Source organism: Pelobates fuscus, chromosome 5, assembly GCF_036172605.1.
Source record: "Pelobates fuscus isolate aPelFus1 chromosome 5, aPelFus1.pri, whole genome shotgun sequence".
Taxonomy (NCBI): domain Eukaryota; kingdom Metazoa; phylum Chordata; class Amphibia; order Anura; family Pelobatidae; genus Pelobates; species Pelobates fuscus.
The window spans coordinates 93,793,038-93,806,507 of NC_086321.1; the positions used below are offsets into that span (position 1 = coordinate 93,793,038).

General features: G+C 37.9%; 1 protein-coding gene across 2 annotated transcripts in view; it reads left to right on the top strand.

The window, feature by feature from the left end:
• The window catches only part of RNF180 (ring finger protein 180), a 152,350-nt gene that overhangs the window by 27,935 nt on the left and 110,945 nt on the right, over positions 1-13,470 (top strand). For both annotated transcript variants that reach the window (XM_063454062.1, XM_063454061.1), the window contains exons 3-4: positions 5,883-5,978; positions 10,524-11,423. In XM_063454062.1, the coding sequence (XP_063310132.1) occupies positions 5,883-5,978; positions 10,524-11,423 (996 nt within the window). The remainder of the gene's footprint in view (positions 1-5,882; positions 5,979-10,523; positions 11,424-13,470) is intronic.

Sequence of the window (13,470 nt, forward strand, 5' to 3'; positions counted from 1 at the left end):
CGCACTGCTCAGACGCTCCTGTGGGATTCGTGGGCTCCAGGAACCAGACGAACCTGCCTCTCCGCATGGCGGGTTTGGGTCAGCTGGTGTCTGGAAAGGGACCTCGATCCCGTTTCAGCACCTCTTTCACCAATTTGAAATTTTTTATCATCCCTTTTCGATCAAGGTAAATCATACCGATCGATTAATATTTTGCGCTCCGCCATTTCGGCAGCCCATGACACTATTGATAATTCCTTGGTTGGGAAACAGCCGTCCGTGTGCAGACTCCTACGAGGCATACGTTTGACGAGGCCATCTGCGGCTAAATACTCTAACTTCTGGGATATTTCTAAGGTTTTCGAACTTTTGGATTCCTGGCCGTCTAACGAGGCTTTATCCCTACGCCAACTCTCTGCGAAATTGGCCCTGCTCCTGTGCCTGGTGTCCTTCCGCAGAGTTTCAGGCGTTCAGGCCTTTGACTCTCATGCTGTGACCTTCGCACCAGACAGTGTCAGATTTACTATTACTAGACGCACTAAGACTAATTCTTCCTCAGTATTTTATCCATACTTTCCAGACAGACCGTCTCTCTGTATAGCCCTGTGTACCCGTTGTAACATTGAGAACACAAACTCTCTACGTGCCCCTGCTTGGTCCTCTTTTTGTCTCCGACGTTAGACCTCACAAACCGGTCTCTTGCCCCACGATCTCACGCTGGATAAGATGGTTGCTTACCCAAGCAGGGGTCGATCAATCATTTGGTGCCCACTCCGTTAGAGGAGCAGCCGCATCCTCTGCCTTTCATGCGGGCAGCTCCTTGGCGGATATTTTATCCGCCGCAGATTGGTCAAGAGAATCTACCTTTCGAACCTTTTATTTTAAACGTACGTCACATGCAGCTTGTTCTTTTATTCAAGAGCGTTAAAACAGCAAATATGAAGCATCCTGTCTTGCCATAAAATTAGGGATTATTCTAGTTTACAGTTAACGAATAATCTAAATTTTATTAAAGACAGGAGGCGAATATTTTCCCTCCCTTTGTTCACTATGGAACCCACCCCTAGGGTAAGTTTCTCTTTTTCCTATTACTATTGCATGCACATCCTCTTGCAAATTGGTTGTTATAAGTATACGGTTTAATGTTAATCTGGTACAACCTAGCACTATACCGCATTTTATCATTATGGTCTTTTAACCCTATCAAATAATCGGAACTATCACTTAAGTGCGTACTTATGTTTTTCTCTTACGTAAGAGACCATACTTTCACAAGTTTTCTCTTCTTCTCTCCTTCTGCTCGACTACACGTTTACATGGTTGATTTCTTGCACACTGGAATTATGGTTCCAGAATGTTTCCAGTTTACATGTACTCTACTACTACCGCTGATCGGCACCACCAAGAAAGAGGAAGTGGGAGGAGTCTGATGGCACTATATTGTTGTATGATGTGTTATGATTGGTTGAATTTTTTTACAATCTTGTTAACTACTTCTTTGCTGCTGGGAGTTACAGTAAAGAAAGATAAGCAAATATTTGCCTCCTGTCTTTAATGAAATTTAGATTATTCGTTCACTGGAAGCTAGAATAATCCCTAATTAAAGGCTGTAGCCAGGCAACAGTTGTGGAGGCAGTTTGAAAAGGAGTCCCTGTACGTGTTTCTTTTTTCTTACACAGGAGTTGGAATGTATCCTGGGTATAATATCTAGTGATAGTGGAGGAAACACACAATATTATGTGCTCCAGTATCAATCAGAGCAATTCTGTTGTTATATCCTGCCACATTTGTGATGCCCATACATATGTAGGACCATCCAGCACTTTATTAAGTGTTTTTGCATAGCAAGACCACTTACTGTTATCTCACATATATATTATTCTTATTATTATAGCCAAATTTACCACCCTAACTCCTCCCACAGTTTTTACACTACATAGACAGTAATATACCGAAACATGCGGATTGTTCCCGATTGGTGTGCTATTACTTTGTGGAACGTTTCACCGAATGGTTCACAAAATATCGTCGTTTTTGTGGCGAAATTGGTCCCATAGGAATGAATGGCGAAATGTTCAAAACTAGAGTGGGAGCTGGCAAAAGCTGAAAAATCAGGACATGATTTCTAAACTGTTACCACTCCCTCATTTTCAAGCCCACCTACACAAATCTTATATCAAAAAGTTCAGTTATCCCTGCTGCCGCTAAACATGTCCATGGCTAAGCCATCGTCCAGATAGTTTTCACAATATGACCATTTGTTTGCAACTCACGTCGTCCATTGAAATTCATTGAAACTCCACTCTAGCCAGCTCAAATTTGAAGGGCAATATCTAAACTGCGACTGTGCCTTTATTGTTAATATTTCAGAGACCTACTATGCATCAAAAGTAGGTCTGGGTCTTGTGAATCTCACAATACAAAGCTCATTGCTCTAGGATTTATTGTTTTTACAATACGACTGTTTGAAGATGGCAACCGCCAGTGAAGTGAGCAATTTGGAGCAGTTTGTTTTTAACCGCTCTTCTCTGCCCTATTTGAAATCTATTAGTTCCTGTTGGCTGTGTGGGGTGCAGCAGGGGGCAGTAGAGTGATTTACTGTCATTTGGATCACTACCATCCTACTTGAATAACCTAATAATGGTTGCCACTGTCCTGTTATTTATTTATGCCCCCTGCTTTTTGGTTTCCAATATTCCCTTCTTGGGCTATTGTTGGTTTCAGCCAAACAGCTCTTTTACTTTATGTTACTAATATTGTAAGGAAATGTGCAATGTTTTGCAGCTCTATTTGTGTGCAATTACCTGACACATTCTGCTGTTCCTGATAGTCAATTTCAAAAGTCGATTGCTTTTCGATTGCTTTGCGATTGAGGAAAGGGATTTAGGGGTGATTAATTCTGAGGACTTAAAGGTAGGCAGACAATGTAATAGAGCAGCAGGAAATGCTAGCAGAATGCTTGGTTGTATAGGGAGAGGTATTAGCAGTAGAAAGAGGGAAGTGCTCATGCCATTGTACAGAACACTGGTGAGACCTCACTTGGAGTACTGTACACAGTACTGGAGACCATATCTTCAGAAGGATATTGATACCTTAGAGAGAGTTCAGAGAAGGGCTACTAAACTGGTTCATGGATTGCAGGATACAACTTACCAGGAAAGGTTAAAGGATCTTAACATGTATAGCTTGGTGGAAAGACGAGACAGGGGGGATATGATAGAAACATTTAAATACATAAAGGGAATCAACACAGTAAAGGAGGAGACTATATTTAAAAGAAGAAAAACTACCACAACAAGAGGACATAGTCTAAAATTAGAGGGACAAAGGTTTAAAAATAATATCAGGAAGTATTACTTTACTGAGAGGGTGGTGGATGCATGGAATAGCCTTCCAGCTGAAGTGCTAGAGGTTAACACAGTAAAGGAGTTTAAGCATGCGTGGGATAGGCATAAGGCTATCCTAACTATAAGATAATGCCAGGGACTAATGAAAGTATTTAGAAAACTGGGCAGACTAGATGGGCCGAATGGTTCTTATCTGCCGTCACATTCTATGTTTTCAAGAACGGTTTAACCCCTTCTGGTAAGAAAGTGCCCAGTGACCTCCTAGCACCATAGCAACTTAATTTCTATGAGTTTTTTATGGTGCCCCCAGTGCTCCTTTAATGTAAAAATAGTCAAACTGACAATTTTGCTTCCATTTCAACTATCTGGCCTTAAATTTTAAATTAATTTTCAATTCTCACTTTAGCGAATAACCCTATTAAATTTAACTTTCATTTTCTCACATGCAGCTGTGGCAGTGAGTGGTTCAGTTCCGCTATGGTTTTCTGTATTTTGCTTTGTTGCAGCCGGTATTCTCTTATTCATCCTGCTTGAGCTCCAAGTTACTGACACCCTATACTGGGATTTAGCGCCTATATTATCACTAAGATCTAGCAAACCCTGCAGAAATGTGCAGCGTGACTGTTGTCCTTGTCTCAAGCCTTTAATCACTAAATAAATTAAAACTGGGTTAACACTGACTGTGAACTTTCCAAAGTACTGTAATCTTTGAAAGTGTGGTCTTAAGAAAGAGGATAGAATGGAATAGTATACAGTTAGATAATTACGCGGGCTATTCAACAGAAATCTGCTATATTTAATGTATGCCAAATTCTGCTTGCTGCACTTGCCTAATATAGATGCAGCACCTTTTCTCAAAATTTTTAAATTGAAGAAATTAAAACAATTATGTTATCGCTATTGTGGCAGCGCTCATTTATAACCATGTGATTTTTTTATTTTTTTTTATCTACATAAGGGTCACGTGCTGGGCACTCATGGAGATTAAGCTTATATGGCCTTAGATTATTATTATTCTCCTCCTCCCTTTCACAATGAGTAGACTGACAGACACGTAGTTAAAACCAGACAAGATGGACGGACAGAAATTGTGGGGTTGAGGGCCCTGCTCGACGAGCTTACATGCTAGAGGTAGTGCGGTACAGTGACACAAAAGGTAAGGGTAGGGTAGAAATCTATGGTTGCTAGAATACTCTTTGCAGAGGGCTTCAGTGTTTTTCTTTGTTTTGTTTGTTTTTTACTCTGTAAAAAGACAGTGTGTGTTTTAATGACAGTTGCAGGAGAGGAATGAAGGTAAGGGGAGTGAAAGCTGTTAGCAGTTTAATTGATATGCTGTCCTAAAAAAGTGAGTTTTCAATGATATTTTGAAGGATTGGAAACTAGGTGAAAGTCTAACAGAGAAGATAAGGGAATTCCATAGAAACGGTTATTTGTCTCGGCCAACCACTGCAAGAGGTTGAGTGGAGTTATATTCCACATAAACTGTTTAGCAAGTGGTTGCCTCACTAGCCCAGTACATCAGATATTTTAAGTCCTACCAGCCCCAGCCGCCAATTTTCTGAGCATGATAGGGTTTTAAGACCAGCAGTGGAAAGCAAATCTGTATTCATAATGCTATAGTACATTATGGCATAGTTAGTTTTAGGTCCATGAAAAAAAATGTTTTTACTTACACTTTCTCCAGCATTGAGACTCCCTCTGCACTGTCTTCCGCTCCCCCTCCCACGACTGTCTCAGGTTCTGGAACTGATGGTCCAATCCAGTGCTCCTTTTTGTGGCACCTGTGGGACACCATAGTTCTGACAGCAGCGAGATTTAATTCACTTGCAAAAAATAAAACCAGTTCAAAGGGAGACATGCTACAAGCGGGCCCTGAATGAGCCTGTGAGAGAGGTGGAGGTGACCACTAGCTGGCACTGAGCTACGGACGCAGAATGGGGAATCCCTATAGTGGTATCACATCTATAAGGCGCTATACAAAGACTTTGGGTTTTATTATAGGAGTTTATATATGTGAGTGCATATTGTGCTTACTTTGCTGTGTTATAGAAGGTGATAAACGTTACTGCTCTGTGTTTGGTTTTTACATTTATAAGAATTTTCATGTGATCAAATATTTTTTCAAGTAAGTCACTTTTTATCACATTTTTGGCTTGTATCTTTAGGTGCGCAAGGTTCATACTTGTGTTCTTGGTTTGTAAACGGTCTTGTTTTCTTCTTTAGTTTGATTTGTGCCAAAGTTGATACACTATGGCACAGACTGACATTTGGTCCTAATTACAAATGCCCCATGAATCCAGTTGCCATCACCTGGTTGAGGAGCAAAGGCTTTGTACGTAGCTCGCAGTGCGGCTCATACCAACTATTTTAATCTTTCAGCACTATTTGCAGGGGCAAAAATAGAGCACTCCCACAACAAAAAAAAACGTTGTTTTCTTGTTTTAATGTCCGATGATATTCAACTTATGCAACAGGGACTAGTATTTTTCAGTTTAATCTTGCTTTGTATATTCATTCATTCATTCATTCATTCTTTCATTTATTTGTGTTTCACAGCACAGTTCTGGTTCATCAGTGCATCATAGTAATTGTCCTATATGGCATATGAATGAAGAAGCAGTTCCAGACTGGATTAAACAAGAAGTTGAAAAGGTATTCAAGTTTTGCTGAACCTTTAAAGAAAAACTATTTTTAATATTCATTCAATTATAAGCTTCACTTAAATATCAAACTCAACTATAAATAAATCCAACTCCTCTTTGTTGACTGAGCTGGTTGTGAGAGCTATAATTTCTTCATGTTCCCATATTCCTTGTGGTTTTATATTGGCAATAAATGCAAATCTTATAAACAGAGTTCCTACGTTAATCACTGAAGGCCTGATGCTTGCAATCACTTGATCATGAGTGGATGATGCATTTCTCCCAGTGTATCTTAAACTATGACAAATGAAAGCAAAGTATGCTTTAAAGCCAATGTTTTTCACAAAGCAATTTTGATGTTCATTTAATATACCATTAAAGAAATCAGTCATCTAGTTATTTAAAAAAAAATAAAAAAATGTCATGAGTAATAGCTAGTATTTTGTGCATGGTTATCAAAATGATTGTATCTGAAATGTGACAGTCACTCCTTAAAATGTCAAAACTAGATTCAGTGTTAATCCTCATTAAAGAAGAAAATGTTAATAAAAGACTCCTTTTTGGTGCTTCTAAAGCAAGACCATGCTGTCCACAGTCCTAAAGATAAAAACCTGAATTCGTAGCCCAATGTATTAAAAGAGTCGATATGTAAAGGTTTTGCATGTATAAATCTTACCCTCCATGTAAACACTTGTGGCTTACAGCACCACTCATTATTTGTGTGTACCTATTTTTTCTTTCATGTGAATGCGTTAAAGGGACACTCTAGGCACCACAACCACTACATCATAATGTAGTGGTTTTGCTGCCTATATGCAGTCCCTTTTCTCAGACTGTGCAAAACTTTTGGAAGGGGAAGTAACCTAACTAGATTAGGTAGGATACAACCCCACTAAAATTACCTCAAGTATAAATCATTCAAGGTAATGGTGAACAGAAAATAAGAAACAACTTTATTTTACAAATATACATAGAAACGCACAAATCCATATATATTAAAAACGATAGAACGTGTGAAGGACGAATGTGGGGAAATAAAGGGAAGGATAGGCACGCTACCATCAGAACATAAAAATACTGAGCCCTATATAGTGAGCTAATAGATAATGATATCCCTTGGCTAGGTGTAGTGTTGATACGCTAAATATAGAGGCTAGTCATCTCATTTAGTAATTGATAAAGAGATAGAGGGTACAGGGTGTTGGACTAGCCAACTCCCCAGCCTCTATAGAGGTTACAAGAGGTATAAGGGGCTTAACCCCGAGAACATATACAGAAAAAAGAGAAAATGGGATGGAAAACCACTTAATCAGTGGGGGGGGGGGGGGGGGTTGTAAACCTTTATTAGGGAAAAAAATAAAATAAATTAAATTTAATTATTTAAAAACTGGTAAAAGTGTTACCAAAGGTGAGTACACCTAAATAGTGTGTGAGTAAGTGAGATAAATGCTCTCAAAAAGAAACTAGGGTAAATATTCCTAAGTTACATAGAATGTTCTACAGGTAGATCTCTATGGGGGTACAATGTGTACACTGTATAAAGTAGTCATGCCACAACATTGGCATTTAGTCAAAAGAGGAATATTGGTAGGGATTTATTGTGCCTAGTAGTGGTTATGTTGCCACTGGGAGCAACAGCTACAGTTACTAGTACAGGCAAGGATGTATGGAGTGGAATGTATGAAAAGAAAGAGAAAGTAAATTTGTCTCTATACAGTGTAGAAATACATCCACTTACATACAAATACTAGGGTTGTGTGAATATATTGCACAGATAATAAACTCTCAAATAGTAATCACTCGCCCTCCAGGGCATGTAGTTCATATGAAATGAGAGAAATAGAAGTGCTCCTGTTCAATGAATCCTGTTAGGGATCCCCCAGGTATCGCCACAAAATAAACCTAGAATACCCTGAACTGGCTGTCTACCTCCCACAGACGGAAAAGGCTGAACTTGCTGCTGCTTCAAGGCAGCCTAAAGGCTATCCCTATCAAACATACCCCTGCCAACCCATAGAGTACCTAAGTAGTATCCGTGAATAAAGACATAGTACACCTAGGAAAATAAAAATAAAAAAAACAAAAGGAAAAAACCCTCAAACTAAATGCATCGGCAATAAAATATGCTAGGTTCGTTCTTTAGGCATACTCCTCTAATTCTGTAAACTACTAAATGAGATGACTAGCCTCTATATATAGCATATCAACCATACACATAGTTAAGGGATAGCATTACCTATTAGCTCACTATATGGGGCTCAGTATTTTTTTGCCCCAATTCTAGTGTGCCTATCCTTACCTTTATTCTTTCTTCACACGTTATATTGTTTTTAATATATAGGGATTTGTAAGTTTCCAAATTAATTTATTTTTATGTTACTTTATGAGGTGATGGCTAATCGATGTATTACATCTACTGTTTGTTATGATTCATTGAACAATAGACTGATACTTACTTTTGTAATCATTTACTTTCATGCACCATAACCATTGTTACTAAAGGAGTTGATTGTTGTATGTTTTTATGTTTATTCTTATTTTTTATTTAATTTTTTTTTCATTATATCTGCAGCAATTAGCAAACATGGGGTTTGTTAGCCCAGCATGCGTGCCAACCTAGAGATACAATATGCATATAAATATGGTGACAGCGCACACAATGGTTATAGTTACCCAATATTACACAGAGATTAATGGCAAATCCTATCACATAAAAATGCAGAAGAAACACATCATAGTGTAGTGTATAAGGCAATAAGATTAAATTAACTCAAATTGAACACTCATAATATTAAGAGCCTATTATAAATAAACTATAAAATGTAAAGGCACCAAACCAACCTTATCAATAGATGTTTGGCTGGGCCAAAAGTCCAGCGGAACATAGTGGATCCCCTTTCTTGAAGAGAACTTGACAGGAACCAGAGTGTACGTAATTATACATTTATTATAGACAGTACAAAACACTGCAAAACGCTTTTCCCTGCATATTAATCTGCCATCCATCTGGTTTTATACCAGTCTTAATTATGTGAGGGTACGCATCCCATTTAATTTTCTATGTGTGCCATCTTCCACATGCTTCCGTGTTCACATCCTGCGTCCTTGTGTCTAACCATACCGCCAGTCATGTGACTTCCAGCTTTCATCCGCTTTATGTGGCTTTCTCCAGTTTGGAATACATGATATCTGTTATATTCTTGAGTCAGTGCGTTGCACATGCACCATGTTTAATAATGGTAAATTAAGGGGCAAAAGGTCCAATCATAGTACATAATTATAAGAACATTCATAAAAACAAATTGAGGAGCCAGGATGTGTCGTCCAAAGATCCATCTCATCTAATTTTAACTTAAATCTTTAGACACATCACCTCCTCTCCAATGTTGACTAACTTTATCAGTGGCAATGAATTTGATTTTTTTTTTTTGGAACTGAATTATCTTAAAAGTGTTTAGACAGACTATGATTAATAAAACCATTTTTATGATTTCTATTATGTTCGTTTTATGTAGGTTTTTGGTGTTCTTGAGGTTTTCCCTGTTTGTCTGATATTCTATTTCTGCCGTACCTGCACATTATATAACAAAACAAAAATAACAAAACAGGATGCTGTTCTGTGGAAGTTTGCTATATTAGAAGCAGTCACCATGGAAACCTATAGAATGTTTTTCACTATTCTAGCACTTTGCATCCAAAATAGCACTTTTTTTTTGCCTTGATGAACTCCCTCGTTACTTGGTGTCCAAATATTAATTTAATCCAACTGTACCTGTAATCTACAGACCTAACATGTCAAGCATGGTAAACAAACAGAAGTAAAGTCCATTTGCTTGGCTTCACAGCTCACTGGTATTCATTATTACAACAGCTGTTAAGTGTGAATGGCTACTAACAGGGGTAGAGATTGTGACATCAGGACATTTTATGCTCTAAATGTTTTTAAATATTTACCACATACCAATGAAAACAAGCATCTTTTGTATCATACTTTATTGATTGATCATTAAATTATCTTCTTTTTATTTCTTGTGTGCTGATAATTACCCATACAATACAAACATAACATGTTTATAATGGATTTTGGTTGAGAGTCTTAAGGACCCTTTTTTTTTTTTTTTTTTTTTTTTATACCTTTAACCACATCATATAGTGGTTTTCAATATGACTATTCAAATTTACTTTTGATTCATTTTAGTTTTTGTTTACTAGACTTTGAGTCACTGTTATACATATATTGTTTTTAGATAAATACCAAAACTCTTTGTACATGCATTTGGCAGCCCTCTACTAAACCTGTGGACAGCAGACTGATTTAAAACAACGATTTACACATGAAGAATTTTTGAGATTAATACCTTTTGTAATGATATTCTAGGGTTTTCTTTGCTTTAGAACTGTTCTTTCATCTCTGTGCTGTCTGCTGACATGTCTATTATGTCACAGAAAGCAGGCCAGAAAGGGGAATTCTTTTGTGACCAAACAAAATGTCAGTGCAGTAGTTTTGTTTTGTAGTTTACTATACTGACCTTTCCTTCTCTTTCTTATGTTTCAGCGTCACTGGACACATGGTCGACTGAACTGTCCATACTGTGGGGCACGTCTCGGGGCTTTTAATTTTATAGGCAGCACTAAATACCCATGTGGCCAGTTGAGCGTCGTACATCTCAGCAAAAGCAGGATTGATTATGATATATCACATTCACCAAAACCATTTTTTGAGCTGCTACCAATTTTAAAAGCTCCAACAAGTCTGGACAAAAAAATAAAAAATGGACTGAACAGGAGTGAAAAGCATCTGACCATGAACACAAACACGGATTCAACTGGGAGTTTGGTAGAGGCACTGTGTCTAGAAATTCGTTCACACAATGGACATTTTATGCCCAGAAGAAAAAAACTGCCTCTCACAGACTTTTGTCTCGAGGCATATTCAGATAAAAAGGACACAGGTGCTAGTCACCTCTGTTCAAATGTTTTTGTAAAAAAATCAAATACTTCAGTTTGCCGTAACAAAGAGCCATTAGAAACACAGCCAGCTCAATATCTGAGCAAGAGCAAATCCGAGCTTTCATTTGAAAACAGCAACAGCCAAAGTACAAATGAGTCCTTCAGGAAATTTACAGGTAAGCACAGATTTGACATTGAGAAAACACTTCGAAGACCTCCAGAAAGTGTGCCAACAGCTAGTGATCTTCCGGTACCCATGGACTCAAGGACACAATATAGCCATACAGTTGAAGTATCAGACTCGATAGGAAACACTCCATCCATCTCAGCCACAAGAGACGATTATATGCAGCAACAGCTGGTGCTGTCTTCAGAAGTCATTCAATCTGCACCTACCTGCACATATACTGTCACTCACCGATTAAGTAAAAGAGAAATAAACAAACTGAAAAGCATTCGAAGAAAACAAAAGAAGCGAGAAAAATGGCTGCAAGAACAGAAACAGGTACATTAGAAATTTAGTTTGGTTACATACTAATGCACTGTTTGTAATTTAAGAAGATTGGAAAATTCAGATTAATATTTTAGTGTATCTTGGTGAAAATAATGTGCCTTTAATGCACAAGTGCTTTGATTTGTTCTTTAAAAGAAATAGCTACTGAACAATATGGTAAAAGGAAATATTACAAGTATTATATATATTTTGCACATACATTTGCAAGGAAAAATTAAGATTTTGGAAAACCATAGGATGCTAAACTCAGTGTGGATGGGTAAATATAGAATTACATGAAGTTCTCTTAAGCATGACATTCACATTTTTCCATAGTTCTAATCCACAATTTGCAGATTTTATTTCTATTAAGCTTGACAAATTCTACTGACTATTTCTCAGGCATTTCTATTTTAAACATTGGCTATTTTGTAGACCCATAGCAAGGTTGGCATATTTACAACACATTTCTATAAACATTTTGGATAACGGAAATATGGGGAAAAGGTAGGGACTAGGTGATGGATGTAGGAAATGGAATTGGAGAAACACACTAATACAGCACCAGGTACTGTATACCAAATGGCCTATTTATTTCATAATGAAAATGTGAAAGAAACATATATTACAGACAACACTATGGTTACACTAATAGCACTTTGACATGATGTTGTATGCAACAAAATTGTTTTTTAATTACAGGAACACAAATGTGTATTCCTGACCCTATAGTGTTGAAAAAACATGTTGCCCCCCTCACCCCTGTTAAATAACTAGAAAAAGCCAATTTTTTTCCAGAGCTGCACTGGTCTGCCTGCGCTGGCTCTGCCCCCGATCTACCTCCTTGGCTGACATCAGAATTGATGATCTCATCCAATCACAATGCTTTCCCATAGGAAAGCATTGGATTGGCAGAGATCGCAATTGCTGATGATCTAAGCAAAGGAGGTGGGCCAGAGGCGGAACCAAATGCCTCCCTGACCAATCAGCATCTCCTTATAAAAATGCATTGGATCAATGCATATCTATTGGGAAAGTTCAGTTTCTCCATGCAGAGTGATGATAAATGTCAGTGCTACACTGACCCAGGAAGCACCTCTAGTGACTGTCTGAGTGGCCACTAGAGGTGTTCCAAGGCTGTAATGTAAACACAGCTTTTTCTCTGAAAAGACAGCGTTTACTGCAAAGAGCCTGCAGGGACTGATTATACTCACCAGAACAACTACATTAAGCTATATTTGTGCTGGTGACTATAGTGTCCCTTTAAAATTTTAAAGGAGAAGATATGTATTTGTAAATTGCTAAATTTCTGGGTTCTAGGAAACTAGACTCCGCCAGACTCTTTAAAATTAGTCAATATGGTGGAATTCAGGGATTAGAGGAAGCTAAGTGTATTTATTGTTTTTACTTGTTGTGTGCTGGATGTTTTTTCTTTTCCAAGTTCAGATATTTTAAACTTAAATGTGAAATGCACTTTGAATTCCCTGCTATTCTCACTTTAGTGAATAACACTCTAAAAGTGTGAGCTTATTTCACAGACATCTCATCCGGTTTTAACAAACCTTGAGGCTCTATGCTTAACTGGAATGCTGGAGAAATTGTGACCTCACTGGGTTGTGGTGTAACCCAGAGCAACATCATTTTAGTTGTATTCACCAGAGAAGTGGCTGCAGGTGCTTGGCAGACACTGGATAAGTAGTCAAACCATTCTTAAATGGTTTTGCTCTGGGAGGGATCCAGGACACTCCTGGCACCATAACCACTACAGTGACCTCTATGATGTTAATTTAAACATGTATGGAAAGGTTAACCTAAGCAGAACATATAACGTTGCAGTCCAAATAGGAGTTATGTTGAATGCAAATATGAATTTAAAGAGTCACCCCAGGTAAATATGCACACCACTTATGCAGTATGTACATTAAAATAGGCTTGAAAGGGTCAATCTAAACACCAAAAGCCACTTCAGCTTTATTAAGTAGTTTTTGTGTATGAATCATGATCTGGCAATATTACTGCTCAATAGGAGTTAAATGATTTTATCTATGCAGCCCTAGCC